At 28.1% G+C, this 12,366-nt stretch overlaps 1 protein-coding gene across 1 annotated transcript; it reads left to right on the forward strand.

Moving 5' to 3' along the window:
• Nucleotides 1–1,279: 1,279 nt before the first annotated feature.
• On the forward strand, nt 1,280–3,045 carry LOC109811676 (Homeodomain-like superfamily protein). Its single transcript, XM_020375471.3, has 3 exons — nt 1,280–1,612; nt 1,720–1,928; nt 2,354–3,045. Exons 1-3 carry the CDS (start codon nt 1,366–1,368, stop codon nt 2,714–2,716), a joined length of 819 nt encoding a protein of 272 aa, XP_020231060.2. The 5' UTR covers nt 1,280–1,365; the 3' UTR covers nt 2,717–3,045.
• Nucleotides 3,046–12,366: the final 9,321 nt, after the last annotated feature.

The raw sequence follows: 12,366 nt of genomic DNA on the forward strand, positions 1-12,366 counted from the left end.
ACGCGGCTGCATACACAAGGCAGGATTCGAACCCCTGACCTTGCTTAAGCGTGGATCAACCCCTACTACTGAACCACACATTTGAGATTATTTGTTATGACATCTCATATGCTTCTTTTGCAGAACATTTTCATCTACATGATAATTTATGCTTCTCTAATAAAAAACTTAAAAGAAGAAAATAATTAAATTATAGGCATAATATTTTCCAGACTCAAAAGAAAAAAAATTAATAAGCTTAATATTTTTCATTAAGCTCTTAAATTCTTTTACTATAGATATATATATGTTTCCATTAGTCCCAATTTAGATACCCAACTGTTGAAAATTTTGTTATGTATGTTCAAGGCTTAAAGTCTCTTCTTTATATAAGAGGAGGAGGAGGTGCATGCTATTATTATAGAAAAGTGAGACTTTTGATCGAGAAAAAAATAAAGAGAGACTTTATCATATTTTAACAAACCACCTACTTTAAGATTGATTTTCATTAAAATAATGATAAATTATATTAAAAATAACAATTATCAATTTTATTGTCAAAATTTACAACAATATAAAAAAACATCTTAAATACATAATTATAGTAAAAACGTTGACATTGTGAACTGTTGAATATAAAAATTTCAAACCATTTTTTATTTTTTATTATTTTTTTTTTAAATTATTCACAAGAGTGTACACACATTTTACTAATTATATTTTCATTTTTATTATATTTTATATTCTTTTTTTAACCCTTTTAATTATTTTTTTTCCCTTTTTAGTGTTTTTGTGAACGAAATTAGATTACTACAATTATTCCTCTTTACTTAATTTTGTCAGGTAATATCAACAACTCATTCACAGTAAATTGGATGATCCAACATTACATTTAGACAGTTTAATTTTAATACATTATTATTATTATTAAGGTTATTTTTGCATTATCATATTCACTTTGAGTATTTAATTTTAAAAATAATGAATAGAAAAGACAAGAGTGTAGTATTATTACATAAAATAATTTATAAATTAAATTTAAAAACAGCAATAATATTTCGATGAGTCAATCTTATGTGGCAATATACGATAAGGTAATTAAGTGTTAAAATAACAATTAAAAAATTTATAGATAAAATGATTTGGAATTAATAAATGGATGATGCATAATAATGAAAGTCGTAATTTATGGATGAATAGCGAATAATAGTGTAATTAAAATTTTGGGAAAAAATTATTGTCCACATGGTTGCCACCTCATTGGCGTGGGAGAGTGAGTTATATTAAACACCACGCACTCATCTTCTTCTCTTCCTTGCCTCTCCTTCGTTTTCTCTCTCCCTCTCTCCGAGTCACGCTCCGCCACAACCACCGCCCGATCTCACCATGTCTCGCGCATGCGCTGCCGCAGACTCCGCCGCCTCCGGCGAGATCATGCTGTTCGGCGTCAGGCTCGTCGTCGATTCCATGAGGAAGAGCGTCAGCATGAACAACCTCTCACAGTACGAACATCCTCAAGACGCCAACTACAACAACAACAGCAACAAGGACGCTCTCGCCGCCGGTTACGCCTCCGCCGACGACGCCGTTCCTCAAAACTCCGGCCGGCATCGCGAGCGCGAGCGGAAGCGAGGTTCGATCCGTCTCTCCGATCGGTTATCGTATTTTGTTTTTGATATTATTGTTTTCTCGTGTTTAATCGATTGATTGAAACTGTGAAACGCGATGATCGATTATTAGGTGTTCCGTGGACGGAGGAAGAGCACAAGCTGTTTCTGGTGGGATTGCAGAAGGTAGGGAAAGGTGATTGGAGAGGAATCTCCAAAAACTATGTCAAAACACGAACTCCGACGCAGGTTGCAAGCCACGCGCAGAAGTACTTTCTCCGCCGAAGCAACCTCAATCGCCGTCGCCGTAGATCCAGCCTCTTCGACATCACCACCGACTCGGTAATTAATTAATCAATTCCATCGTCATATTCCTTTCATGCTGTTACTTTATTTTAAATATTCTCTCTAAATTAATTTCTCAAAAGAACAGTTTCCATTTAGAGAATATTGAGATGCGTTTGATCTTAATTCGTGTTGGATTAGTTATATTCCTAATCATAGGGCGTTACGGTCTTGCAATATGTCATGGATTGTTTCTCGCTTCTCAGCAAGTTCTGGTCAATATTCAAGCCTTGAATAATGAATACTGTTACTCTTACCATATTAGGGATTTGACAAAAATGAAGCAAATGAAGCTTCTGCTGTCACGTGTTTCTCGTTGTGAAAAAATTAGTGTGTAAAATAGATTTGGTGATTTGGTTCCCTGTATTCTATAATTGGAAGAGTTGACAAAATTTTCATGACCTTGTCAATTTTTGTGCCAGGTTTCTGCAAACCCCATGGAGGAAGAACAGGTCCAGAATCAAGACGCGCTGTGTCATGCAGTGCCTGAAACTAATGGATTTCAATTTCCAATGATGCAAGAATATCAGTTAGGGCTAAACTCTGGAGTCCAAGGTGGGAATCGAATGGAAGAACTGACTCTGGGACATGGAAACGTGGAACAGAATGTTGCAGATCCTAAGGGTTGCACAGTGTCTCCCAGTTCTAGTTCAGTGGTTGAGCCACCGACACTGTCCCTTGGGCTCTCCTTCTCATCTGACCAGAGGCAGACATCGTCAAGACATTCAGCTTTACATGCCATACCGTGTTTCAACAATGGAGATAGCATCATTAGTGTTGCCTGATTGTTGAGTACCTTGGATTCACAGATTAATTAAATATATTCATCTCTAGTTTCCTGTCTTTTTGGTGGGAGAAAGAGAAAGAGAAAGGGGTTGAAGGAAAGGGCGATGGATTAGAGAAGGCAAGTTTTAACTAAGTGAATGAATTTGATCCTTCTGTTCCTGTTGTACAGACCCGGGAAAGGTCCTGTCCTGTTTCTTCTTGTTTGGTTATGACTTTAGATTCTTGTTTATTTGGCCGTTTATGTTTGTAGTTGATGTAACTGAAAATAACAAAGTACTCTCTGTTCTGTTCTTTGCTTATAATGTATTAATGTTGGATATGGACTTCACAGATGAGTGGTGAGTGGCTGTTTGGGATAATATCAAGTTGGGTTTAATGGTTCGCAGTTAGGCACGTTTTTCTTTTCCGATGCCTAAATTTACGCCTACTCACTTATGGACTGTGTCTGTGCTAGTATCATAATTGTTTTCTTCCACCAAATGGATTATCTTATCTACACCGAACTCTTCCTTTCATCTACAACTGAAATTAATTTAAAACTTTGTGATTCGCTTTTCATTGCAGGATTTACCGTTAAAATTAGTTTGAATGCATATTTTAATTATGATTAATAATCTAAAATTAAATTCATTAAAATTTAAAATAATCAGTCACCAAGTATTTGGTGTTTTCGGTAAAAAAAAAAAAAAAAACGTATTCGGTATTTATTTGCTTCATCGGATTATTAGATCTTTAAAATTTGATTCAATCTTTTTAAAATTTGATTTCATTAAATATATTATTTTTAAAATTTGTTATATAGAAAAATTTATTAAATAAGATTACGTAATGAACTGTCCTAGAGCTGCTAGGATTGACCTAATAGGGAAGTAGTAGGTATGGATCTACATTAGTGGATTTAGAGGTAATTATGAAATTTTATTTTTTTTCTTGATATAATGTATACGATTTTTTCTATAATTTGAAGTATAGTTAAAAATATAAGTTATATTTTGAGTATTGTTTCCACTAATTTATATACGTAAGTATTGCTTTCACAAATTAAAATTTAAAAATTCACAATTGTTATTAGAGTTGTACGATTATGAGATCATATGTTTTGATTTCAATTTATCATTTGGAAAAGAAAAACACTAATGCACATAGTCATTACAAAAAAAACAAACACTATTGCACATTGACACGCAAGTTTAAGTTTTTGATAAATTAAAAATATGTAATTTTAAAGTATTGTATAAATTTAATATAATTACATAATTATATTATCATCCTTGCATTATTTATATTTATTTAAATAAGTCAGTTTATTACATTTTAAATTTTTTTTCAAATGACCTTGAAGTTTGACTTTTGTAACTAAATAATTTTTAAAGAAGTATTGACCCTATTTATTTAACAAATAGGTCTAATTTGGTTTGGGATTGGATTATTTTGGTTATAGTTCCGACGAGTGGTGGAATTTTTTCTTGATAATAATATATTTCTTAACATATTTTTTTAGGAATTTAATTAGAACTCGTCGATATCTGAAATGATTTTCAGATTTTTATTTATTTATAAATTTATAAATTATTATATCTGATATGATTATTTATTAAATGAAATATGTTTACCTTTTACTTGATTTTAAGGAAATTTCTATATCGAATCGATAATTTAACATTTGATCAATTTATTTATCGAATCGATAAATTTGTCTCCGTAAAATTAATTAAATATTTATTTATATGTCTAATCAAATTTTATAAATTTATAAATTATTATATATGATCTTATTTTTTTTTATTTTTTTGATAAAAAAAATATAATATTAAAGGAAGGAAGTACAAAGGTATTCCAAACTATATACAAAATTAAGGCATATGATCAGATTTTTTATTATATCATATTATAAAATTTAATGATTTCGTCATTAGATGAAATTTATTAAATGAAATGTGTTTACCTTTTACTTGGTGAGCAACACTGCTTCCTAAACTCTAAGCTTTTACATGAATTTCATTTGTTGTTTACTGCAAGGGACGAGAGCCACGTTTGTATAGATATACCCTTCAATATATATTATTGTTTTATTATATAGGGATCACCTTAGTAGCAATGGGATTTATTAGTTACATTAAGAATTATAGAATTTTTCCCCCATTCTGTAATGTCATTATTTTACCAAAGGAGAGGATTTGGATTAGTTATTCATGTGAACCTCTTCAAAACACTAATTTCAGGCACATGGCTGGTGATAATCTCTATTTTACTCCATTAACTAGTGCTTCCTCTTAACAAAATTTTAGTTATTAAGAATCAAAGAATTTACAACAATTACTCTAGATATTTTCAATTGATTTTAAGGAGACAAATTTATCGATTCGATTCTAATATCAATTTAATCCGATCAATTTAACATTGAAATTCTTAATAAATTTACAAAAACTTATTTAAAATAGTATCATAAGTGCATCTCTTTATTTTAGTGTAGCTGGATCCGAGATGGTTTTTTTATTTTCTTTCAAGTTAACTATTAAAAACATGATAGTTAAAAACTAGTGTATACTTTTAATTTAAGGAATTACCGTAACACAGCTGGATCGATTTTTAGAATTGAATTAAAATCCTAATCAGTTCTAATAAAAAAATAATTTTTATATTGATACCGTCATTCAATAAAAATAAAAAAAAAGAGGTATTATTTGAAAATAGTTCTTTTAAAAGTTAATAAACATAAATATCATGCATAACAAATTTGATCGAAAAAAGTAAAAACTTTGATGCTGTATAAATTGTTCTCTTTAAAATAATGTTTTTATATGTTTTAGTTTTTAATTTTTCAGTTATTTTTGTTATAGTTTACATAAAGTTAGATTGATTCAAGAACACATCTATTTTTGACCTGATGAAAGACAAGAGGTAATTAACACATTAGTAAAGTGACAAAAAAATTTGAAGACTTTGTGACTCACCTTTTATTTTGTATATGTAAGCATTTTTCTATATTAATTTGGTTTCATTAGTTTGAGAATTATTAGCTGAATGGAGATGTTTTGTTGGGCTATAACTATAATGCTAGGTTCGTAGGTGTTATTATTTCACTGAGCTTTACCCATTCAGTCAGCAGATTTTATTAATTCTAGTTGGTAGCTGTTTCTGTGTCATTGTCAAACTTGGTACGTTTGATTATCTGGAAGGACAATGTCCAATATTATCAGTTGAAATTTGAAAAGTTGTAGAAAAATAAAAATAAAGAATCTTATTACTTATATGGTGCCTCATCCTCATGAGTCATGTTGGGATGTTCATGTCTTGTTTCATTCAAATCACTACAATTTCACTGCTCACCTCACATTGCTGCTCCACTTTCTTCATTCAATGCTCAATGTTTCTTCCGATTAACAAGGTCACTCCAAAGAGTACAACTATTCTTCAAAAAATATATAAATAAAAAAAACACTTTAATAACCTCTTATTTTGTTACTAGTACTTGTCAAGGAAAGAATCTCTCCGTCCCTCTCTATTTTTTTTAAATCTAAAAAATATATATATATATAAAAAGAAATAAAAAATTTAAAGAAGTAATAAGGAATAAAATAATTAAAAAATAAAGATATTGTTTTTATTACTAGTATAAACTGGCTTGGGTTTGCATGCAAAATTAGGCCCAAAAGAATAAATACCAGGTGGTCCGTGGCCCACTCACTCTAGGTCCTTTGCTTGGCTTATATATATATATATATATATGAAAGATTTATTCTATGAGTAAGTCTATCTAGATTTATTTTATTCAATAACTCATATTTTACATCAAATTTCAACCGTTGAATTTAAAGTTCTTAATATATTTAAAAAATTTGAAAATCACTTAATACTTCATTTCATTAATTCAAATCAATGTATGAAATAATTTATAATTATCGGTCAATTTGAATTAATGAAATAAAGTATTAAATGATTTTCAAATTTTCTTAAAATTTTCATATTTGATCTATTCTTTAAGAGTTTTAAATTAAACAGCTAGGTCGTTGAAATTTGATGTAGAACATAAGTTATTGAAATGGAGTAAGTCTAGGTAGACTTATTCATAGAATAAACGGATTTCTCCTTTTATATATATATATATATATATATATATATATATATATATATATATATATTGAAAGTATATTATTTTACATATTTTCGTTCCAAAACAGTAAATTTAACGTTCTAAAAAGTATTTTTCAAAAGTGCTATTTTACATTATTTTAAAAAGTACTTTTCGAAACACTAAATTTATTATTTTGAGAAGTACTTTTCGGAAGTATTTAAAAATACAATTTCGAAAAATATTTCTGGAATAATAATTTCACTATCCTAAAAAATACTCCAAAATAGTGAAATTAGTGTTCTAATAATATTTTTTTATAACACTAAATTTAATGTTAAAGTTTTAGAATTGTGAAAGGAGATGAAATATTAAAAAAAATGTGTGTCTATATCAATAGAAACTATCAAAGAAGTCGCACGTATTTATTCTTTTATCGCACCGGTTCTACAGTTTGGATATATATGAAAAAGTGAAAAAAATAAAAAAAAAGAGAGAGTAATGTAAAAATCGAAAGAATTAAAATTATTTATTTATAAGTGAAAAGTCAGACAAAGACAAAAGTGATATGAACATTATAAAAAAAATGTATATAAAAATTGAAAAAGAAAAAATAAAGAAGATGTATTTATTAAAAAAAAAAGTGTATACACCATGAAGGCATGAACCCCTTCGCTTATAATTATATTTTGGGTAAACAGGCTTTAGCCTTGGTAGAATTAATAAGGGTGCTATCTGCTTACTAATTCTTTTTTCTATGAAAACGACAAAATTTAAGTTCATTCTATAACCACAAATAAATTGTCCAAGGTTGAATTTTTGCTGGTGACAACTGACAAGTGCTTGTATTTGGTATCCAATTAAGATTATCTTCAAAGAATATGAAAAACAGAAAAGAAAAAAAAAAAAAAACAATCTCTTGCGGACTTCTAAAATAAAACCATGACAGTCAGTTAAACTAAATTTGTTTGTATTTAGATCATTTATATAATAAAAAATTGTTAGATTGAGTGATTTGATTCAACACTTATTTTCTTTAATCGAAAGTTTAATTTTGATTATTGTCTTGAAAATGGAGTTACCAGTAAAAATACTATTTCATCTTTATAAGAATTGATATCGTGAAAAAGAATTACATAAGACTTTCAAATATTATACATAACACTCAAATCTTCATAAAATGTGGGAAGCAGATTTGTTGTGAGATTCACGTCCATCTGACAAAGACTTGTGAATATGATACTCGTAAAGTCCAATTAATTGCTAGTGTTTGAAATTCAGACAAGTCTTATTAAGTGCGTGTTTGAATTAAATTTTGTAACGTGATTTTTCAAATGAAACAGAAGCAATTCTTAGTAATTTCTGCGTAAATATAAGATTTAAACGTAAAAATTTATCACAGAATTAAATTTTGTAACATGATTTTTCAAATGAAGCAGAAGCAACTCCTAGTAATTTCTGCGTAAATATAAGATTTAAACGTGAAAATTTATCACAGGACGCGGAAACAAACACGCACTAAATGCACTATACCTTTTAGTTTTATATAACGCCTTCCACTTTTACATGTAATGAGTGCTACTTCTCATTTAGTAGGTATTAGAAATTAGAACGGGTTTTGTTGTTATTATTATTATTATTTTTTTAAAATGACTAATAAACTTCGATTTTAGCTTAAAAAATAGTAAAGCATTAATGATTAAAGTAAATACCTTGTACAAACGACAATGGCAAAAGACATTTTGTATAGTAGAAATTAAAAGTGAAATTTGCATATATTAAAGGCTAAAATGAAGTACACTTGAAATTGAAAAGAATAATGGACGTACGAATGATGTAAAAAAAAATTACATTGTTTATTTTATCTTAACTTATTATCAACATACTTTTGTCACATGAAAATAGATTGAAAAATATAACTTGTCACGTTTTGACTTACCAAATGTTAAAATAGTAGTATTAGCAAGTCATGAAATGACATGTTAAGTCATCAAAATTCAAAATATTTAAAATAAAAGAAAAATAGCAAAAATATTAAAAAGAAATTTATTTCTAATACATCACTCATTTTATTTAATAAATATGTACAAACAACTTATTTAAATAGTATAAAATACAAATTTATTATATATAAATAATTATATATCCATAGATTAGGGATGGTTTAGAGGAGAATTAGACATGTCAACCCTATCAACTAATCTGTCCCACTAACCAATCTATTAAATTGATAAATTACGATAGATTAGTGAGTTAAACTATATAAATTATCTTATTATTTTTTATAATTAAGCAGATTGATCTTATGAGTTTAACCTATTTAATCACATCTAACACAATCATTTAATTATAAATTGACATGTATGATAAGTTTAATATATACTAATTACTTTAAAAGTTATTTACAATATACATATTTTTAGTATAAAAGATATATAGAAATTAAAGTGAGAATTTACTCCTTTTAGAAATGAATGAAGCAAAATGCAATTGCTATTCCCTGATGGTGTGAAATGTACAATTAATGTAACCATGAACGGAATATAAACAATTTTCCTATAGATTCTCGTGAAAAATTTGACAAAATTGTTGACTTACTTCCCCTAATTCTGTCCAAGAACAAAAGGTGTAGATTAGCTTTCTTTTACTTTCTAACCGAACAAAAAGAAGGTAGGATTAACCGAATGCATTATTAAAGAAGAAAATGAATAAATGTGTGAATTGAGATGGAAAAATCAAACGCTATAGCAGTATTGGTGATTGGCTCCAATATGTGTTGATGAGGTAATGACATAGATCATCAACAATCATCATATGCTGATGTAATTGACACTTGTAGTGGGGATTGTGGAAGATTTGGTTCAGTATAGAAGATGTAGACTGTAGAGTAACCCATCACTTAGGACTCGGATTCCCATTTGGCTACAGCCATTCCCTTCAAAGGCATAAGTTCCTTGGGCACACATGCTGCATTACTAATTATTCAATGTTTTAAATGGCAGATATTTCACGTTTAATAAGATGAAAATAATATATATAATTAAGACATAATTCTTATTTTCAAAATTAGTTTTATATATAAAGTTAAATTATGTTTGAAACTTGTATGTTAAGATAACATTAAAGTTTATTTAAATGATTGTTGATAAACTTATCATATTATACATTAGAGTCAATGACATATGCACCGCCACTATTTGATAAACACACGTCTCTTCTATTTTTTTTCTTCAAAAATTTCTTAAATATTTTTAATTTTATTTTATTTTTTAAAATAAACTTTATTTCTAAAGATTATCTTTTTCGTCCATCTCTTTTTCTTCACCCTTCTTCATCTATTGATTGCTGCTGTATCTATTTAACATTTTTTTATTGTTGATTTTTCTCTTTTGTTTTTTTCTTCTTCTTGATTTTTCTATTCAATATAATAATTAAGATACTCACACCTCATAATTCCTTAAACTCTATTTTTTAAATTCATTTTCACTGTTGGTGAATGTTTTGAAGGCACTCCCGATGATTTTCCAAGGTAGGATCCTCGTTGATTTTACATGATACGATTGACTACAATCAATTTTTTTTAATATTACCAAAAAGTAATTTTTGAAGCCATGTATTATGCCTGATAAAATATACTTTCATAAAATATTTTTTGAAATAATATACACACATATATATCAAAAAATAATTTTGAAAATTATATTTTAAAACATATTTTCAAAAAGTACTTTCTTAATAGTATAAATATTATTTTGAAAAATATTTTTTAAAATTGTGCAATATTAGAAAGTATTTTCCAAAATAGTATATATATTATTTTGGAAAATATCTTTTGAAAAAATACACTTTAAATTATATTTTCAAAAAGTATTTTTTAGAATAATATATTATTTTAAAAAATATTTTCTAAAGCTTTACATTTTCCTTTAAAAAACGGTGTCACATATACGAATTGGTATATTAATAAAGGCAAAGAATGTTGTTGAGGAGAAAGGAATTAGAGGTGTGGATCCAATGGAAAGAGGTGTGTGGAGGAAAAAGAAGTGAGTATTTGAAAGAAAATTAAAAAAAGGTTTGAAATAGTTTATGAAAATCTCAGTTAAAAATAAAATATTAAGATATTTATGGAAAATAAAATGAAAAGGGAGATATATTATTAAATATAAGATGTGTATATATCAAAAGTTCATCCAATATTAAGTTGTAATTAGATCACCACTATACTTAGTCTTATAAATTTCGTGTTCTCTCATCTTCTAATATGATTTTAAAAAAATTTAAATATGATTTTCGTTCGTATAATTTATCACTTTTTACTTTTAGTCCCTATAATTTCTTTTTGTTGTTTCATCCGTAACCTTTTATAATGTTTCAAAAATAGTCTTTGTTGTCAACTTTCGTTAAAAAAAATCCATATAAGAAACATAATACATATTATATTCGTTATTTCTATTATACTATTGTCATGTAGATAAATTGATTTTAATTTTTTGACAATTTTAAAATGCACTTAACTATTATCACTTCATCATACTTTTCGTGGAATATCTTGTCTTGTTAGTCATCAATGATAGAACTAGACCACTAACCTTCCTTCTTCAATTAGGTGTCCCACTCATCGTTATTGTGGCGGTCATGATAGGTGGCAAGTGTCTTAATGATCTTAAGTCAACCGGCACAATTTTCCTTAACTTTGGAGGATGCGACATTGGTGGTGGTGCTAGTAGAGTGGTGAATGCTCTTGCAACACATGAACTCTTGCATGATAGGGAAATAGTCGAGTGTGAGGTCGAACTCCTCCATGGTGGAATGATAGTTGGTGGTAACCTTGCAGAAATAGGAATTGTTGAGGATGAACTTAGTGTCATTATCGAGATCATAGATTTTGAAAAGTTGCTCCTCATCGGGAGATTGAGAGGTTTAGGATTTGCAGTATCAAATTTGGATCAGAGAGAGGAAGCGCAATCACAAGGGTGGAGATGAAGATGTAGTAAAGGGCATTTTGAAATTGTCTAAAAAAAATTAAAATCAATTTATTTACTGGTGAAGTAGAAAATAACAAATATAATATATATTCTTTTTGTTATGTAGAATTTTTTTTTAATGATAATCGATAGTAAGAAATATTTTTGAAATGTTATGAAAAAATGAAATAAAACAAAAATTTAAAGGGACTAGAAGTAAAAAGACGATGAATTACATAGATGAAAAGTATATTTAAACCTCTTTAAATATTGAACAAATGTTTGTAGCTGACATCAGCAAAAAAAATTGAATTCAAGACATGCTATGTGTTGGTCATAGTGTATACTACTTCTCACAAGATGTCACAAGAAAATATATATAGCTTAAGGTGAGATAATTCTATAGAAATCGAGGGAGCATGACTCACGGGATTTTTAATAGGCAAGACAGTAAAATCATTTTAAAAAATATAATCATATAGTCAAAAGAAAAAAGATGCTGAAACCTATAGTGAGTGGAAAGCAATGGTTGGCTGGTGAAGTATACGGCAAACAAAGTAGCATCTCTTTACTGGTAACTTGAAAGGATTAAACCAGCTTATCGCATAAGGCA

This window comes from Cajanus cajan, chromosome 5 (genome assembly GCF_000230855.2).
Source record: "Cajanus cajan strain Asha chromosome 5, NIPB_CcT2T_4, whole genome shotgun sequence".
Classification (NCBI taxonomy): Eukaryota; Viridiplantae; Streptophyta; class Magnoliopsida; order Fabales; family Fabaceae; genus Cajanus; species Cajanus cajan.

Coding starts and splice junctions, on each gene's coding strand:
- LOC109811676 (XM_020375471.3), top strand. CDS start 1,366: ATGTCTCGCGCATGCGCTGCCGCAGACTCCGCCGCCTCCGGCGAGATC. Junction 1,613..1,719: donor CGAGCGCGAGCGGAAGCGAG/GTTCGATCCGTC, acceptor ATCGATTATTAG/GTGTTCCGTGGACGGAGGAA. Junction 1,929..2,353: donor TCGACATCACCACCGACTCG/GTAATTAATTAA, acceptor TTTTTGTGCCAG/GTTTCTGCAAACCCCATGGA.